Source organism: Protomyctophum parallelum (assembly GCF_964188405.1).
Source record: "Protomyctophum parallelum genome assembly, chromosome: 7".
In the NCBI taxonomy this organism is placed as follows: Eukaryota; Metazoa; Chordata; class Actinopteri; order Myctophiformes; family Myctophidae; genus Protomyctophum; species Protomyctophum parallelum.
Window position 1 is genome coordinate 42734724 of NC_139705.1, and position 20684 is coordinate 42755407.

At 39.7% G+C, this 20684-nt stretch overlaps 2 protein-coding genes across 4 annotated transcripts; one reads left to right on the forward strand and one right to left on the reverse strand.

Moving 5' to 3' along the window:
- The first annotated feature begins 1044 nt into the window (after positions 1-1044).
- On the forward strand, positions 1045-13025 carry cdh26.2 (cadherin 26, tandem duplicate 2). Its single transcript, XM_083769853.1, has 17 exons — positions 1045-1122; positions 2062-2184; positions 2560-2709; positions 2885-3029; positions 3122-3294; positions 4087-4218; positions 4349-4534; positions 5313-5629; positions 5739-5881; positions 8082-8306; positions 9918-10145; positions 10578-10696; positions 11051-11116; positions 11565-11678; positions 11773-11808; positions 11889-12068; positions 12550-13025. The coding sequence occupies exons 1-17, from the start codon at positions 1087-1089 to the stop codon at positions 12757-12759; spliced, it is 2583 nt and encodes an 860-aa protein (XP_083625979.1). The 5' UTR covers positions 1045-1086; the 3' UTR covers positions 12760-13025.
- Positions 13026-15156: 2131 nt separating this feature from the next.
- On the reverse strand, positions 15157-18479 carry LOC310861348 (uncharacterized protein SCO4629-like). 3 transcript variants are annotated; one of them, XM_083768765.1, is made up of 6 exons: positions 18338-18479; positions 17959-18047; positions 17407-17530; positions 16908-17060; positions 15945-16127; positions 15157-15488 (listed from the first exon to the last, which is right to left on the reverse strand). In XM_083768765.1, the coding sequence occupies exons 2-6, from the start codon at positions 18028-18030 to the stop codon at positions 15370-15372; spliced, it is 651 nt and encodes a 216-aa protein (XP_083624891.1). In that variant the 5' UTR covers positions 18031-18047; positions 18338-18479; the 3' UTR covers positions 15157-15369. The 3 variants fall into 3 exon arrangements, with proteins under 3 accessions (XP_083624891.1, XP_083624892.1, XP_083624893.1); XM_083768766.1 differs by having other exon boundaries at positions 18264-18438; XM_083768767.1 differs by having other exon boundaries at positions 16908-17079; positions 18338-18378.
- Between the last annotated feature and the right edge of the window lie 2205 nt (positions 18480-20684).

Genomic DNA, 20684 nt, shown 5'->3' on the forward strand with positions numbered 1-20684 from the left:
CAAAACATAGCTGGGTGTCGTTGAACTGGATATTCATAATTATGCAAACTACAAACTGTGCATACCTTATGTGTCTGTTTAACTACCTTAACTAAGTACATTTTATTCAGCGAGAACCATAGATTCTAAGGAACATAAGCCATGCTAACAATCATTGCAGTTGTAAGCACTTTCTATAATACCGGTAACTAATGATTGATGATGACAGATAATCATGATGATAATATAATGATTTCAAAATCAAATAATTCTAATATAATTTGCACATATTTTAACTAAGAAAGTAATATTGTACACCCAAGTTAACACAGAACTAGATATACAAGGTACTAAAATAAAATAATTTTTTTGTATACGGTCAACAGCTGCCCATTACTGTAATCTGACAATTTAGAACTTTATCTAGAGCGACCTAGGCCCCAGATTAGAATCCGACCCCCGTCTTGTCTGCGGCATGTCTCGTTCTGCCCTCTCTATATTGAATTATCTGAAATAAAGCATAAAAGCTTGAAACCGACTATCCCTGTATATTATACGGTAAACATTATAGGAGAAAATAGCCGATCTACAAGCTCACAATGCGTTGTGTGCTTGTAGATTAACTATTTCGGCTAAACTATGTAATGTGGAGTGAAAACAAGAGGGGGACTAGCTCAGTGCCTTGTGGGACTCCTGTCGACTAAGCAACCGTGCTGGTTCAAATGGTTCAAAAATAAGTACAAGGGAATGCAAAAGCTATACACAACAGCTCACATGCACCATTTATTTACCATTCAAAGCCAGTTGCTTTATAATAATAATAATAATTATTATTATTGTTACTATTATTATTATTATTATTATTGCTGTATTGTTGGACTGAAAAATGAGATATTGCATCCTCACATTCCTGAGAAATGATGGCAGAAGGATTCATGTAAATGTACTATACAGCAACAGCACACACCCATTCACTGTCAGGTGTGTATGATGATGTCACATGCCATGCTTTTTTTGCCCTCCCACATATAGTGTTTCAAGTTGTGTTTGTTTCCATTCAGTTACGTTTGCTCCGAGGCTCTGGACTAACTTACTGCTGATTACATTATGGGGAGAATCACAATCAGTTGTCTCATAATTCTGGTAAGGACTATATCGTTTTAAGATAATCAGTTTATATTGGAATCAATCACTCAGATATCCATTCTATCATTCAGATCCCTATCAGCAATAGAAATGCATCTTTTAATTTCGGCATCATGCACTCATGACATGTTTCCATGTGAATAATGAGTGTAGGTTATTGAACTGCGACATTGAACTGGGTTTCAGGTCAATTTAGAGGTGAATTGCATATTTTTGTCTCCACAACATCACAGATGGTGCCTCATCAGTTCCTCAGTAACTATTTATTCTAATTCATTGACCAAATAGAAATCCACTCCACACTGGAGAGTGCGAGAGAATGTATTTGTTTTTCTTCTATTTATTTTGAAACCCCTCCCACATGTCACTCATTACGCTTTATGTGTTTTCTGTTGACCCATATAATATAACACACCTATTTTCTATAGGCTTACACAAACTAAAATGGACAGAACATTTTCTATAGAATTAAATGTGTATAGTAATAATAAGTAATAACTGACTTGTATCACTAGATTAAATATATCTCTGCTGTCAGGGAGAAATCACCAAACTGATTTTCAGGAAATGAAAAATATAATGAAGAAAACATTATATATATTTTTTAAACAATGCAATACTGCCTCATCAAAGTTGGTATTGTACCTTTATATATTGTCAATTTCTCCAATTACTTGCATGAGGGGGGAGAGGTGGTGCAGTTGACTGCTTTAGCAGACACTTTGAGGGTCGAATAGTTTAGAGGTTTTGTCTGAAGCGACGTAAAATTAAATGAAATAAAAATAAAATAAAACTTAAAAAAATTGAGTTAGGTGGTTTCCACCCGACAGCGATGATATTTCATATCATATTTATTTATTGTGTTGTTTTTTAAATAATTATTATAATAATGTCTGCTTGTCTTTTTTTAACTGCAATGTTGTTCTACCATTACAGTGTATGGGGGTCCACAGGGGGGCATCCATGGATAGTCTGCAGCGACAGAAGAGAGACTGGATCATAGAATCTTTCACAATTGAGGAAGAAAGTAAAGGACCTTTCCCATATGCACTTGACAAAGTGAGTATACAACTATACATAGAGCCTGTGTTCATGTACAGCAGTTCTCCAACATTTTCAGGACCTCCAAATGGATTCTTCTTTGACTACAGACCCCCATCTGAAAATATCTTGTGCCAGGGACCCCCAACAGAGAAGATTTGTGTTTTTCAATATTTTCATTCTGTATTCTTCTAAATCCCCTAACCTAACCCAAGTATACAAAACAGTTTTAAAGTGTTTAAACTGTTCCTAAGGGACCCCCTCAAGGACTCCCGGGGGTCCACAGGAATCACTTTGAGACCTACTGATGTACAGTATAGGAACTTGGTACATACTGTAGGAATTTTATGTGCCGATAATATGATCTCTTTTTGTTCTTTGTCTTCTTCTCAGATAGGAATTGTGAAAAAGTTCAGGCAAAATTTTAAACTGCATGGCCATGGTGCTGATCGGGATCCAATTGGATTATTGGAGATCGATAGAAATACAGGACAAATCTGGGTCAATGGAAAAGTAGACTACGAACAGTATAAAGTACTTAAGGTTAGATGCAATTTACTGAGACATTGTATATTGTGAAATGAATACATTATTATTATTTCCTTAACCATTAGTATTTACTATACTTTAATCAAATGTATGTTCTGCTTCATTCATAATGATCATTCTATGTTTTATTTAAAGCTACTCTATTGCAATAGTTTGTGTTTAATTGCAGCTGACATTTGAGTTATATGACCTGGACAAAAATAGTTTGGACACAAAACTGGGGATTGAAGTCCAGATTGCAGACATAAATGACAACACTCCAATTTTCACCAAGGAACTGCTTGAGATCAGCATGAAAGAGTCTTCCCCACAAGGTAATGGCTTTTTCTTTTTGCTAATTGAACCATACAAATGCAATTATTGATAACATTGCGAGTATATTATTCTTTTGACTGTATTATTCCAGGCACTTTCCTACTCACTGTTGTGGCAAACGATAAAGACAACCCAAAGACCAATAATGGAACCTTTGATTTAAGAATAGTCTCTGTCATTCCTAAACCAAGTGACTTGGAGTTCTTCCTCACCCAGAAAGATGGACATGGAACCATTGCATTTAGAGGGTGCCTGGACTATGAGGTGAGAGGAGTCTTAAATTCCTTGGGTTGGTTCTGGCCAACATGTGCAAATATTATCTGATTCATCTTTATCCGTTGCTTCTGCGCTCTGTGAGTGAGGAACAGAATTCATACCATTCACATTGTATACAAAGAAACAGGTCTCAAAGTCACCCAAATATGAAAACTTTATTCTCTCAAATATAATAGCTCAAATTATTATATAGTATAAATATCTAATAATTATGTCCTGCACCTTGCATATTCTTTTGTTTCACCTGTTATGCCTACTGTCCATTTTAGCACTCAGGTTACACCTAATATTGACTTTTTTATTGCACTACAGAAGTGTTGATGAATACAGCAATTTCTCGTTCACAAAACTACCAGAACCTGTTTTCTTTGTACTGCATACAGTATTGGCAGAAACCACTTTGTTTACATTTGATTTTGAGGCCTGTCTTGCAATACTGTTGTGTGGTCACAATAAAGATGAATGACAGTTGCATCATAGCCAGTATACAAAAGGAATGGATTATCACACTCCAACTTAAATACAAAAACATTACTACCAAGGTTTTGACTTTTGTCTTCATCATGGGAAAAAATATGTCTTATTTGCCTAAAACGTTTATTTAAAGTAATGCTAAAAGTTTAATTAGCATGACTTTAAATGAATGTGATGTAGAAAATAATTGTTTTTAAAAGTTGTGCACTTGCCCCCTCACACACACACACACACACACACACACACACACACACACACACACACACACACACACACACACACACACACACACACACACACACACAGAAAGCAGAGAAGTACACAATCCTTGTGGAGGCCAGGGACCGTGGGGAACAAGTCCAGCTGTCCAGCACCTGCACTGTCATCGTCCACATAGAAGATGGAAATAACCACCTTCCGGTTTTCACAGGACAAACAGTGAGCACAGTTGTTCTATGTCCTTTCTGTCATGTCACATGTGACAGAAAACAACATTAGAATATAAATTGTATAGAGTGTAGAGTATAGAAGCATCATTTTCTTACAGCCTCCAATATTTCTTTTACAGGTTCTAGGAAGTATAAAGGAGGGAGAGAGCAATGTAACTATTTTACGGCTGCATGTTTCAGACAAGGACGCAAAGGGCACTGCAGCCTGGAAGGCAAAATATAGCATCATCCACGGAAACGCAAAGCACAACTTCAGAATAGACACCGACCCTGATACAAATGACGGAGTGCTGTTTGTGGAAAAGGTATTTTGCCTGTGAAGTAGTTAAACCAGTAATTGTTTTGTTCAAAGTCAACGTCATCTTTAAACTTAAGTAATTGCATGATTGCGTGCCAGTTATGCCCGTCTGATTTCTTATGAATGGGGAAAGTGATAATCCTTCCATCCAAAACACTCGCTGCTAGCTTTGTCTGTATAGAAATAATTGGTGTAAATTGCTGCACATAGCATTCTGCTTCCTGGCTTGAATTGCACTGACTTAAATTAGTAACTAACAAATGCTGAGGACACTTGGTTCAAAAACAAACACTGGATGAAGTGTGGTCTGGGAGGACTGAAAGCATTCCCATTGCATGATGAATCATAAGAGGGTAAGCTGGTTAAAAGCTGCACCAATTGTTTTTTTGGGGGGCGGGGGGAGGTTATCTGCAGTGCATAGGTTGACAAAAAATATATTTACTTGTTTATTTTGGGGTTATGGTATCAAGGCTAGAATTAGTATGACTTCTTAACAAGCTAACCCCATCTCTAACCTAAACATAGCAACGCATCCGTCACCAACCTTAATCCGGTCGTTTTAACGCATCCGTCACCAACCTTAATCCGGTCGTTTTAACGCATCCCTCACCAACCTTAATCCGGTCGTTTTAACGCATCCCTCACCAACCTTAATCTGGTCGTTTTAACGCATCCCTCACCAACCTTAATCCGGTTGAACTAGCGGGAGGTCGAACCTTAGGGCAGCCCCCATTGTTCAATGTACAATATTTGTTATAAAATGTCCCATCTTCCTACATTGACAGCATCTGGACTTCGAGGAGGGTTCTCAGAAAAACCTGACCATCAGCGTGGGGAACGAGGCTCCTTACTACTCATGTAAAGTCCGGAGTCGTCCCAGTACAGGTGTCTGGGATGTTCTCACCATCGAGGGTGAGCCTGGCACAGGTTTGGTGCCCCCTCTCGCCACCCGCCAGGTGACAGTGAACGTGGAGGACGTCAATGACCCTCCCGTCTTCACCTCCCCAGTCAAAGACGTGGTGGTGGAGGAGAACGTTGCTGTGGGACGCTATCTGGAGACACTTACTGCCATAGACTTAGACACACATGGCAATACAATTGTGTAAGTCACATCTACATCTGGTACTACGTGTCAACGGATCGATGTTATAGATGCGGCAGTCAAGCAAAGCAAATGTGGTCTAAACGTTGAAACGTCTAATGTGTTACAGATACAAGAAAGGTGATGATCCGGGTGACTGGGTCAAAGTGGACTCGAAGACTGGCGAAATAACCACAAATAGGACATTAGACCGAGAGTCACCATTCGTTAAGCACAATGTCTATAAAGTAACAGTGCTTGCTGTAGACAATGGTAGGTATGGTACCCCCTACTTAATTCATATACTGTAGCCGTGTGCTGTTGTCGTGCTCAATACAATGCATAGATAGATAATCTATTTTCAGTGCGCATAAATCACGCTTAAAGCACACCGACACTTGGTGGAGATTGGGGTTGTGTACTATGATGGGACTCCAAATAATGAGATCGTCAATAGTTGCTCTGTTGATTAGAAATTAATAATAACAAATAGCCTCCCCATTGACTTACATTTCACAGAGAAACAGCCCTCGAATTCACTCCGTAAACTGTACATATATTCCTTATGTAAAACAAACAAAGTGCATTCTATGTAGTTTAGTATTTGAATTAGATCCAGACTGGAAGTTGAATTTATGATATTTTTCAATAGGAGTCGGGTTTTGCAATATTATTTATTGTCAGAATAGTTAGCAATATTTTGTGTGCTAAAGGAGAGACATTCAGATCCGTTATAGTGCAATCTAAGCCATTAAGGCTATTCTGAATGATACATTGGAGCTACCATTGATATATATATATATATATATATATATATATATATATATATATATAGGCTACAATATTTGGAGCCACATAGCAAGGCAATGATGTATATTTTATACCATACAGAGGAGAAAATGTGCAAGGCAGACAGACGAGATTCGATGTTCCATGAGTTGTTTATTTCAACGAAGTACAGCTTACAGCATAGACAGACTTACGCCAGCCAGCGAAGTGGCTGACGTCTCCACACAAGGCTTGCACCCCAACTGACTGACCAAATGATTGTATTTTAGGTGACTACTTAAGCTCTCTACATTGGCGTGGGGTGTCGACATTTATTGCATATGTAAAACCAAAGTCTTTGATCAACCCGTCTGTTTTCTTCATGTCAACAAACTCTTTTGTTATGCCAATAACCACCGGAATTCGGCTCCTTCTCCTGTCGAAGGCCAACACCCATCACGTAGGTGACCACAGCTGCCAAAATGTCTACTGTAGGTCTAGTATGTAAATTGCAAAATTATGGAATCTCATATTCATCATATCCCCCCTTGACCATCACTAGATGGTCACATAAAAATATGGAACCATAATTATCTTAGACCCCCCTTGACCCTCAGCTGGACAATACATTCAAGAAACCAAAAATAACAGCATTACAGTAGGCAGAACTCCCCCAAAATGGTTTTTCAAACACAGACATCCATACATGAATAATGAAAAATGATTAGTACAGTTAACTGACATTTAAACAAGACACATGTATGGATGTCTGTGTTTGAAAAACCATTTTGGGGGAGTTCTGCCTACTGTAATGCTGGTATTTTTGGTTTCTTGAATGTATTGTCCAGCTGAGGGTCAAGGGGGGGTCTAAGATAATTATGTATATATATATTTTTTTTTTTGCGGCTTACGCCTTTTATTGATTTTTGAAGGGACAGACAGTAGGCTGACAGGAAACGGGAGAGAGATGGGGGGATGACATGCAGTAAAGGCTGTGTCGGGCTCGGGAGTCGAACCCGCGGCACACTGCGACTGGATTACCAGTCAGGTGCCCAGACCGTTACGCCACGGCCTGGGCTAAGATAATTATGGTTCCATATTTTTATGTGACCATCTAGTGATGGTCAAGGGGGTATATGATGAATATGAGATTCCATAATTTTGCAATTTACATACTAGGCCTACAGTAGACATTTTGGCAGCTGTGGTCACCTACGTGATGGGTGTTGGCCTTCGACAGGAGAAGGAGCCGAATTCCGGTGGTTATTGGCATAACAAAAGAGTTTGTTGACATGAAGAAAACAGACGGGTTGATCAAAGACTTTGGTTTTACATATGCAATAAATGTCGACACCCCACGCCAATGTAGAGAGCTTAAGTAGTCACCTAAAATACAATCATTTGGTCAGTCAGTTGGGGCGCAAGCCTTGTGTGGAGACGTCAGCCACTTTGCTGGCTGGCGTAAGTCTGTCTATGCTGTAAGCTGTACTTCGTTGAAATAAACAACTCATGGAACATTGAATCTCGTCTGTCTGCCTAGCACATTTTCTCCTCTGTATGGTATAAAATATACATCAGCAACTACACAACCCCAAACCTCTGCCAAAGTGTCATTTTGTTATAAGGCTACACAACTATACACACAGTTGTACAGCATACTGTGGCACCACATTGTACCAGGTACCGTTTAAATTGTGATTGCCAGGTGTGCCTCCAATGACGGGAACTGGAACCCTCAACATTCACCTGAAAGACCAGAATGACAATGTACCGAGCCTGGTTGAAAACACCATGGACATGTGCCTCTCCGGCGGCCCCTCTGGGGCCAACATCACCGCCTTTGACCTGGACGGAGAGCCCTATGGCGGGCCATTCCACTTTAAGCTTCAAGGGAAAGTCAAGGGACGGTGGAGTTTGGATCCTGAGCACGGTATGGGCTGATTCTGAGATGGCTATTAAAATGTCTCACAGATTTTCTTTTTTGTTATATATTTTTTGAGCGATGCCAACCGTTCCCAAGAGTGTGTGTGTATGTCTGTCTGATACTGATTCAGGTAACACACACACACACACACACACACACACACACACACACACACACACACACACACACACACACACACACACACACACACACACAGCTGTCAGAAGAAGGCGTATGGTGGAAGGAATTTGCATTGAAATCCTAAAGAACCCAAGACACTGTAAATTATGCTTAAGATATTATTTATTATTGAAGAAAACAAAACAATGCAGATATCAGAGTAATTCAACCCAAAAGTAAACTCAGTCACTTGTTCATAGTTTGTCCAAAGTCATTAAAGTCAGAGGGGTAATGTGAGGGAAACACCTGAACACAAAAAGGCCAAATTAAATATCTTATCAAAATAATCAAATTAGCTGATCTACAAGCATACAAATCAAACAATCATTTACAAGTGTCAAATCAAATAATCCTTTAAGTTCCAAACATCAAATTAAAATAACCAAAATCAAACAAAACAGTTGAAACACTTCAAACATTTCAAACAATAAACTCACCAATTCAGTTCAAGTTCTACAGCTCATCCAGCTCATCAGTTTAGATCACCAGCATAGTTTGGAGGTCTAAAACCATCATCAGTGTCAGTGTTAATATAATGTATTGTAATGAAGAGTAAAATGTTTGTAGAAGAAGGGATACAGACCTGCCACAGCCAGTGATGTGCATTGTGCACCTCACTGACTGAGACAAAAGTGCTGTGCTTTATACTAGGGTGTGGTGATAATTGCTGATTCCAAACTGGTGCGACTGAGTGAGTGAGTGAGTGAGTGATCGGTGTGATGAGCTGTGAACTGATGCAGATGGTACCGTGACCATACAAATGCATGTGTACTGATGCAGATGGTACTGTGACCATGTAAATGCATGTGTACTGATGCAGATGGTACTGTGACCATGCAAATACAGAGATACAAATACAGACATACAATTATAAACCTGGGTTACACACGCACAGTTCACAGCTCAACTATGCTGAACTCCAAGTTGCCCTCGTTTCATTATCTTTTTGTTGAGGATCAAATTAGTAAAAAGAAAAAAAGAAAGAAAGAAAGAAAGAAAGAAAGAAAGAAAGAAAGAAAGAAAGAAAGAAAGAAAGAAAAAAGTTGACGATATGTGCTGGAGTTGTAGGTAACCAAATAAATTAAATTTGATAGGATTGATATAGATTTGTCATCAGTAATGATACCCTTTGTGTCTTGTACACTGAAAAATCCTCTGTCTTAATTTAAAGCTGATTGTGTACAATTGAACCCAAATGGACCCGGGGTGCATACTTAGTTTAGACTAGTCATTGGTTAGACATGGGTTAAGGTTAGGTTTAGGTGTGCTGCCCCGTGGGAGGTTAGGTTTAGGGTGAGGGTTTGAGAGATAGGTTGTAGTTGTAGGACTAATGACTGGTCTAACCAATGACTAGTCTAAACCGAAAACTGTCTAAACTAAGTACTGCACCCGAAACAAGTATACATGTACAGTGTGTGTTTCTATCTCCCGGTTCAGGCTACTCCGTGAATCTGGTCAAGGGCGACAATGTTTACGCCGGACACTATGAGCTTCTGCTGGAAGTGTTTGATCTGCAAGGTCACTCTGCGCTCCACAACCTGTCAATCACGGTGTGTAACTGTGTAGAGCCGGGGATGCCCAACTGTCGCCTCCGCCAAGCCAAGAGCTCTAGAATGGGGGCAGGAGCCATTGGAATGCTTTTGGCTGCCATGCTGCTTCTATTAGGTAAACACACATCTGTAATACATTCATTCACATTCACAGACATGAAGTCATTTAATTACTAAAATACCTCAGAGGTTTCACAATGTGTTCTAGATGATAATAAGGATAAACTGTGATACTGTGATAAACTGTGATAAACTGTGCACATACAAGGAGAAGGATCACAGATTATGCAAAATGTTGTGCAGCATTCCTGTATATTCATGATGAACTGTGCTTAAAAATATAAAAGTATTCATGGCTATAGCCCTAGCTTAGTGAAAATAGCCAATCTACATCAACACGTTGTGAGCTTGTAGATCGACTATTTGAACTATTGATGATTATTATTGTTATTATAATAACTATTGATCAACTAATGATTTTCAAAATAGTAAAACAATATAACACGAAAAGATGATAATTATGTGGTGGTGATGTTCTACATATCAGGTGTGCTACTGCTGGTCTTTCTGCTGACGTGTAAAAAGGAGATCAAGTTCATACCAGATGAGGGTTCCGGAGAACATCTGATCCAGTTCAACACTGAGCTCCCAGGCTCAGACTGCAAGGTTAATACGCATCTTGTGTTGCCGCATTCAATCATATGAAAACATCTATTTTTTCAAGTATTTAAACTGTAATTTAATTGTGGTAATTAAGGTAATTGTTCTTAACTTAACAAGTTTTTGTATTGTCAATTTGCAGCAGCATCATGTTGTTGCACAGGCTAGTAATGGGTTATCGAGAGACAAGTTTTAAAGGGATGACTCTATGGCCACCACTGGCTTGGTTCTATGGAAATCAGATCAACCAGCTCATAATGTGTCACAGACACAGTGCAATGTGATGTGAGATCAGCTGTTTTCAGTGTACACCCACACGCAGCAAAATATAATTCAGGCTTAATCGTTTTTCTATGACAGGTGCCAGTATCGTCCATAAACGAAGTAGACGCGAACAAAATGCAAACACAAGCACCTGGTAACCTGGTAAGTCAAGATTGAGCAATTTATAGTAAGTGATGTCATTTTCACTACATAAACATTATTATCCCAATGTTCAAAAAAGAAAACTCAAATGCTTATGCCTCCATTGCACACTGCACAGTGTGATCTCTAACATACTGTATTTCACAAATCAGAATGTGCCCACCAGGGCACGGATCTCATGGAGTCCATGAAGGAAGGCCATGGTCACATAGCCACCATCCCTAACCCTAACCGCACACAAAGCCACGTAGTTGGAGTAATGGGTTGTTAAATTATGCACAGTCCCCTATGTGGACTTAAATTGATTGTATTTGAATGGCCTTCCTGCCCTGCCATTTGGCCTTTGTGCCCAAACACCACACAACACCAAGACAAGGGCCTTGCCCATAAGTGATGAAATTCCAGGCCTGGCAACCATGTATTCAAAAATGTTCCTGTTTCCCTGCAGTCTCTAGGTAGACCAGCGAGTATGAGAATAGTGCGAGACATGTCCCAGTTCTCCATTCATCAACAGCAGACTCATGGAGCAGGACAGTTTCATCGAGGGAACTCCATGCGCACGGTAATGCAAAAGTGGAATTCAAAGAAAGAAAGAAAGAAAATAATTCTACATTTCCTGTCAAATAACTTTAATTGTGACGACCGTTTGTTTTTAGAGTGGAACTTGGAAATCAAACTATGACTTTGCCAAGGTATGTAGTTTATTTATGTATTCATTTATTTACCGTATTCATTTCTCATTTCAATCTAACTTGCCATTTGTTTCTGACAGAGTTCAACAACAGGCAAGGAATATTCTCAATGGGGGAGCCAGAGTTCAACAGGCAACACATATTCTAAATGGCAGTGCCAGTTGCCAGTTGTTGCCAGTTCAACAACTGGCAACAAATATTCTCAATGGGGGAATACATCTTTGACTAGATATGACCACATTTTCAGCACATTAAACCAGGTACTATATTTCAGTTCTTAAAGAAAGGCTTGGGTTGTGTAGTACACATCTGTAAAGCACTTTGTAACACTGTTTCGAAAATAGCTATACAAATAAACTTGCTATAAATATACCCTACTAACTTCAACTGCACAGTGAAATCTGGTTCTTGTCACTCTTTTTTGTTTTTTGTGAACTTCTTGTTGATTTTACTATAGGACTGTTTTATATTGGCAGAATCTGCTTTGTTTTTAGTCATTTATGTGTAAAAAGAGTGACTTTGAGACCTGTTTCTCTTTGCAATGTAAGTCAATGGGGAGACTACTGTACTTTGGAATTTCAATTTCTAATAAATGGAGCAACTAAGATAGCTCACTAATGTTTGCAATCATGGCAAGGTACCCAGTACCCACACAACCTAAACCTCCACCAAAGTGTCATTGCCCTTAATGCCCTATAAGTTCACATGTGACATTTTCCCCTTGAACCCATTTATTTCCAGAGGATGATCACTCTCCAGGCTCCAGGGGAAGAGCTGGGTGATTATGCCCCGTACCCATATGCAGAGGAAGGAGAAGAAGAGACTAGCTCCCAGCTTGATGCCATCTCCATCCCAGAGATTCCCTTTGACCCTGACACGCTGCTGTATCTGGGTCCCAAGTTCAACAAAGTGGCTTCAATCTGTTTACCTCCTGATGCCATACTCTCCTGAGTGGAACCTGTGTGCCATGGAAGTGTGGCCCTATAGAACAGTGGTTCTCAACCTGTGGGTCGGGAGCTCCAGTCCCCACATGATGTTGTGGGGGTCCCCAGATGACAGTGAAGTGACAATTTAAAGACTTGTAAGACCTTTTAAAAAAAGACAATTACCTATACTATAAAAACTGGTCAAACATTGGCAACTTGTCAAATAATGTGAGAAGGAAACGTTGAACATTGCTAGGTGTGATCTTGTAGATTGGGTATTTAAAAAAGAAATCTGTGGAATATCATTATTGGGCCTGAAAAGGTTAAGAACCACTGCTGATAATGTTATACTAGGCTATTATTGCTATGCATTCAGGTTTGACAAAATGCAATCCATGAAAGCTGCAGCAATGTTCATGCATTAAGATAACAAAGGCAGAACAGAGTATTCATCAGTATTAATTCCACATTTAATATAGATCAGACTCAACACTCTTTTGTGCACAACTTGATCCCAAAATTAAACATGGAGCTTAATGTACCAGATCAAAGAAGCCTGGCCTTAGTCTTATGTGATTGTAATGTTATGTTAAATGTGTGTGTGTGTGTGTGTGTGTGTGTGTGTGTGTGTGTGTGTGTGTGTGTGTGTGTGTGTGTGTGTGTGTGTGTGTGTGTGTGTGTGTGTGTGTGTGTGTGTGTGTGTGTGTGTGTGTGAGAGTGTGTGTGTGTGTGTGTGTGTGTGTGTGTGTGTGTGTGTGTCTTTGTTCTTTTTTTAATGTGATGTTGCAACTTGCAAATTCTGCTACTGTGATGCAAGAACAATTTCAGACCAGTCTAGTAATCACAATTACTAGATCAGACCTCTGAGCAATTACAGTATGCTTGTCAAATAATTTGCATATTAACTGTGAACCCTGAAACTCTGAAGACCCTGAAAGAACACCTTTGTTACTTTCCCAACTTCCCCAACCCAAACACCCTTGCTGTTAAAAGTTTAGTTATACTCAATTACCTTCAATGAAGAGCAAACAGTCATGGTTTAAGCATCAATCAAAAGAATGTGGGCAGCGCCCTGAATGATGACACTCATCATGTTTGGAAAGGTGCTGCCCAGCATTCTTTTTTGTTTCTCTTTTCTTCAGTTTTTTTCTTTTCTTTATTCTCTGACATACTGTACTGTTGACAGACAGGTATATGCAAGAGAGAGGTATCTGCACTTGCAAAAACAAAGTTTACTTAAGTGCATGGAATGTTGTCTCCATCTATCTATAATTTTATGTGTTTTTGTTCATATATGTGAACAAATTATACCAATTTATACGGTTTTAGATTTACTTTCATTATTGTGCAGGACCTTGACATGCTTTGAATGGTGCTTTATGAAGTTTACTTACATACTATATACTTTTCTCTGTCACTCTCTTCCTCAGTTCCTTGAAGGTTAACACGGTGTGAATATTGAATGTGAATTAATGTAATTTCATGTTTTATAGGATTTTTATAGTTTTGTGACTATCTGTGATTCCTTTTGCTGCCCCTGTCTTTTGAAAACCTATTTCTCAGTGGCATCTGTTAAAATGTGCAGTTAGTGGTTAACATGTATTACTTCAAGTAACCACACCAACCACCTGTACAAGTAATGTACTTGTACAGTGGTTTTATGAGATATGAAAATTTTGTTTATTGGTTTCCTGATCATTTAATTTTATAGTTATACAAGTGTTCATAATAAAAACATCAAACAGTCAATCAGTCAGTCAGGGAGTCTGTTTGTCTGGGACTGTACCCATGTGTGTGGGCAGTTCTATGGAAGTCTGACTCAAATTCCTCTGACACCCGATACGAAATGGAAATGATGATACACTTCTCGACTATCAGGTTTGGGTGTGTGTGTGTGCGCGCGTGTTTGTGTGTGGGAGGTATGTGCGTGTGTGTGCGCACATGTGTGTGTGTGTGTGTGTGTGTGTGTGTGTGTGTGACAGAGAGAGAGACGTCTGTGAGTCCGAGCGAGGAATACACAGACCCCACACGACATGCTTTGTCGACCACTTGGGGTTCCGCGGATCACCTGCCTAATAATAATACAAATGTTGTGCCCATCCCAACTTCCCAAGCTCATCCCGACTCCCTCCCCCAGCTACAGACCGAGTACACCTCAAAATACACGATCAATACTATGATCTATTACAAACACTGTACATCATTTGGTGTTCATATATTCCAACGGGTAAGGACTAGTTCTAACAAATATTAGTGATGTTCCCAAAATATATGTTTGATATTAAAAACCTTGGGATGATCCTAAATATCACATAGAAATCAATAGTCAGAGCATAAGTTCTGTACCTGGACTCAACTTTTATTAATATCACTGGGGTGAAAGAAAGTTCTGTATGGTTTATACTTTTGTATACATTCTATTCCTATGCAAGGCAGCACCCCGCTCAGCAGCAGCAGATAGGGGTTCAGTGTCTTCATCAAGGACACATCCACACTAACCCAGGGTGAGCCGGGGATCGAAGCCGGGATCCTTCGGATTCCCAAGTGGCCTCACTATACCTCCTGAGACACTGCTGTCCCTAAAAACCTTTAGCAACGATACACAGTACTGTATGTGTTGAACTTGTACAGGAGGTCACTTGGGGCAGTATCCTGCCTGTAGGAGCCAATGGTAGGCAGATAAAACACTCGGGGTCACTTGCTGTTCCACCTGGAAGCCTTTCTGAGGATAATCACGGATTCTTTCCAGCACACCTGAACAATGACAAGACACAACACAACACATGCTCAGAACAGAAGACCACAAGAACAACCAAACCATAGTCAATATCCTTGTGGAGAGACAATAAGCAACAAAATGTGATGTTGTATTAATAAATGTATATTAGGGCTGCAACTATTGATTATCTTATCGGCGATTATTATATAAACTTTTAAGTGACTTTTTTTAATTAGTAAATCGGTCTGATTAACCCTCAGCCCTGTTTTTCTTTGTTGTAGCACAGTGATGTACAAAAATAGTCGATCTACAAGCTAACAACATATCACATCGTTACACGGTAGCTTATAGATTTTATAGATTAGATATTTGAAATTTCAGTTCTTTCCACCAAAACAGATTATCGATTAGCTTTTATAATTGATTTAATCGATTAGTTCAATGAACTGTTGCACCCCTAATGTATATTTCAGTTGTAATAACAGTCTTACCCAGCATGTAAGTGATCAGATCAGAGGCGGTGCCCACAGAGGGGTGGGGGTATGCAGACATGTCCATCTGGGGGGAAGTGATAATGGCGCGGGTGTGTTCCACCCCGTCAGGCCACTGGCGCTGGAAGGTGGCACAAACCCGGCGCTCCATGAAGGGCTGCTGCACCAGGATCAGCCTGGAGGCTGAACCATGGTCAGGAAGAACACAAACATCACCATTAAGCCAAACGGCTGCTGCACCAGGATCAGCCTGGAGGCTGAACCATGGTCAGGAAGAACACAAACATCATCATTAAGCCAAACGGGAGAATAACTCTCAAATACAGAATCATTGCACTATCCTTTTAAGATAAATGAGCAGTGAGAATGTGTGTGGGTGTGTTGAGTCTATTATTCCAAGTACAATGGTTGTTTTGTTTACTCTGTGTGGGTGATGTGGACAAAATCAAATATCACAATATCTTTGACCTTGATATCGATATTGTGAAATGAATACCGTGTTGTGATTTTGTACTTTCTTTAAAAACAGTTTCAAAGATCACACCCGTGTGAAGTGAGGGGCGCTAATATTAAATATATATATATTAATATATTAAAGTCTAACTCATGTTGATTAGGTGATGTAATGGTGATGTAAAACAAACGGTGCCAACACAAACATTAAACGGCATTAACAATAAAGAGACAATATGACGTAAATGACACATTATGACGTAAATTGAACTAAAGACAAACATTAAACCTGTGTATAGGAGGGGCTAGCGCCCCTCAAAAATAGTGAAAACAGCTGATCTAAAAACATTTTTCTAACTATAAAATCAGGAAAACACAACACTAATGCCATATCACTACATTACAATATCCCAAATCCCAGACAATATAATGTCTGTCACAACATAATAAAGGCACAACTTGTTCATGGGTGATACTAGAACACCATGCAGACCTCAAGGGGTCCTTTACCTGGGGTATTGGTCTCTTTGAGAACCCTGTGGGAGAAGCGGATGTTCTCTCCAGTGTTTGTGGCCTCCGTCTCCAGTAGGATGCTGTGTCTGGGAACCCCCATTCTGAGCGCCACCTCCATGAAAACATCCGCCTCTCGTCTGGTCCACACACCTAAAACATCCACACACACCTAATTAAAACATGACAACATCAGGCTCATATCTCATCGATAAGCCTGATTAAAACATGCACAGATCACTGATGATGTAAAACAACAAGGTGTTTTATGTTTTAACGGTGTCACTATCACAGACAGACAGACAGACAGACAGACAGACAGACAGACAGACAGACAGACAGACAGACAGACAGACATTATAGCAGTAGGTCAGGAAGTAGGGCAGCCGTCTTGGAATCGGAAGGTTCCAAGTTAAATGTTGCTTGAGGCGCTACATAAAGTCCATTTACTAACTAGTCCATTTAGAAAGAGACTGAATGCGGCATGCCCTTAACTGACCTGCAGTCTGGTTGCCCTGGCAACCAGTGAAGAGCAGCCAGGGAGCCCATCCCTCCAGGAAGAGATCAGCCGACCTCTCAGCCACTCGCAAGTCATGACAACCCAGTCCAATGATGACGTCACTCTGAGGCAGCGGTGGGAAAGGAATCACATTTCTTATTTAAGTGAGAGTACTGCAATGTAATGGAATACTCTGTTATATGTAAAAGTCATGTAAATAAAAGTAGCAATACCACAATATAAAAATACTTAGTAAAAAGCCTATACGTTCAAAATGTTGAACGTAAAAGTACCGGCATCAAAACATACTGAAAGCACAGTACAGTACTCAAATTGTTGAGAATTTCTCAATCTACTCAGCACTGACTGCCGTGTTAAGTGGCAGATGGGTGGACCCACTGGACAGAGTCACCGAGAAGACACACTTTTGAGATTTTCAACATGTAGACAAGGTTGGGAACTGGTGAATTATGGCATTTCAGGTTAGGTTTTAGATTGGTTTGACACTTAAAAACAAGTTGAGTGATTTCATGTGATCAAACTATTCCTTGCCTTTTCCAGAGGCTGATGTAGACAGAGGTAGTCCCATAGAATTCTGGCCGATGTCTCACTCTCACTGTCCATTCCTCTCACATGCTGACCTGTGGGGAGAACAGAGAGAGAGAGAGAGTGAGAGAGAAAGAGAGAGAGAGAGTGAGTGAGCGCAGACTTGAACAGACAAAACAAAAGACAAAACATAACATGTTCTAAAATATAAAGCAGCAACTCCTCTCTGTCATGATCAGTGAGATAAAGGAGCCACTCGTTTCTAACCTCAATGGAACTGGCATAGAGCGGTCATATGAGGTTCCACTCACACAGAAAACATGACACAGCTAGCAGCCTCCAGCAGCTATGACAACACTGCTTTCAGGCCGGCTGTTTGACGTACCGCAGGCCGTCCTTTAAAAGCCCAGGAGAGACTGTCTGGCTCTAAATCTGTAGCGCCATTCAGGTCATTCACTCTCCAGCTAGCATCATCACTCATTATAAACATCCTGGGTCCATCTCCCTCCTCGAGGTAGACAGCTTCCTTTCTCCCAGGCAGTGCTTTTTTTAGTTGTTGCATTATAACTGCAGTGGGCACTCTGAACCACCAGGGGTCCCCGGTGGGATGGGGATTTATTTTTATGGAAATATGTAATAGCAATTTTAGAATGCCAATCAGATCATTTCTGTTTATTTACTTGTATTCAAACCATAAAGTGCCTTGACTGCAGCTGTCAAATCCAACAGCTGACTTCCCCCCATGGACTGACCTCCTACACTCTGTGAGCAGAATCCGTTTTAGTATGGACGTACATGGAGATTCTTATCTTAACTAGTCAGCATTACTATTGTACTGACACTTAGTTTAGCCTGTTATATTTATCTCCATTTAGGTAGAGCATCTCTAAGTATAAGAGGTGTCCAAAATGACACCTGACCTCAGGAGGCTTCTCCCCCGATGGGCTGTCTGTCCCAATGCAATGCTGTTTCTCTGCCTGAATGTTCCTAATAAATTGGCAACACTTCACTCGATAATAAATAAATATATATGGCTATATGGCTGTAATTTTGTTTCATCCTGAAGTTTATTATTCTACTATGACAAATTTCTATATGAATTGATTACATAGGGCCTAAATGGAAATAAGACCGCAAGGACTTTGTTTAGGACAGGTGCTATCCCTTTGGGACTAAGTGTTTGACTGTACTCTGTTGCTGTTTTTCCATTTATATATATATATAATATAATATATAATAAACTATTCAATCAATCAATCAATACTGCTGAGCTATTGTTACTTGTATGTTGCCATTATGTCTGCAGATGTTAAAGGACCACTTTTCAACCCATCTTCATATAATCGGTCCTCACTAATAATCATGATAAAATGGCACAATATTTTTCTACTCAGTCTGTCTCTCATAGGAGGGCTGTGGGCAGTTTAGAAACAGTCCTCCAGTGACATCATCATTAGGCAGATTTTCTGTTTTATGAAAACCCTTTTTTTATTTTAATGTTTTACATTTTTGAATACTGTACGCCCGCCCACAATGAGTTGAATCCCACTGAAATAATCTTGTCAGACATTACTCATGTAGAACCGTTTAGGTTGTCATCAGCATTGCCTGGTAACACTGCATTCATGAACTCTGTCATGTGACCCTAACCTTAATACCTATCCTTGGACATTATAAACAAATCTGTTGTGTTGCATTTGGGATTTCTTTCTGTTTATCACTAAACAAAATTCAATCACACCGTAGATCATATTTAAATAAAATGAATGCACAGTTTAATAACTTTGAAGTAGTTTGTTTAAATATGAATTTAATATATGGAAACCAATGTTTGATGAATGACCAAAGGTCACGTCTCACTCTCAACCAGAATGAAATGGGAGCTTTGGTGAGCCATTTATAATAGGACGGAGCCTACTAGAGTAATAGAAAAGGACAAAGCATTGTTTTTAAACACGGCAACATTTTACAACAACCTATACATTCACAACTATTGGTAAATTAACAAAATGTTGCTGGCAAAAAACATACAGCACATCATAACATGTGTGACTGCCTGACCATGCGAACTCTTACCTCTAGAAATCCTGTTAGCAACAGCAGCCAGTAAACACCCCTAAAAGGGCTTGATGATATAACTTGCTGCGCGTGGTGTCGCACACAGAAATAGACGATTTACAAGCTCACAACTCGTCGTGCTGCAGCACATTGTGAGCTTGTAGATCTGCCATTTCTCGGTGTGCGACACCGACATGCAACTAAGCATAAATGCGGCTTAACCCAGTGCACACAACAGGCCAGGCAGAGGTCAGAGGTCAGCTCGATGTCACCATGCTAGTGGGTTTGTTTATCAAAACAAAAAGAAATGTCCCTCGCCACGGCTCCACACAAGCAGAACGGGATTAATCTGCTCACACTTTGGAAATCCACTTGTTTGTTCGATTCATTTAAATTAAATTAATAAATTTTAATCTTAACTAGAGTCTAATATAAAACAAATTCGTGCAATATGAATAAAGCATTATGAGCATGCAAAACTAAAATACAAAATGTAGACCTGACCATTGTTTTCAAATAAAAATTATTAACCAAAACTTTAAATACATTTTACATTTCGGTATCAATATCAATATCATGTGCAAAACAATTCTAGTCGGCACATGTGAAAACTCACAGAAAGGTTTTTTGAGTGGTGCAACCACTCCTACAATCAGGAATGTCCGTGGGTATCC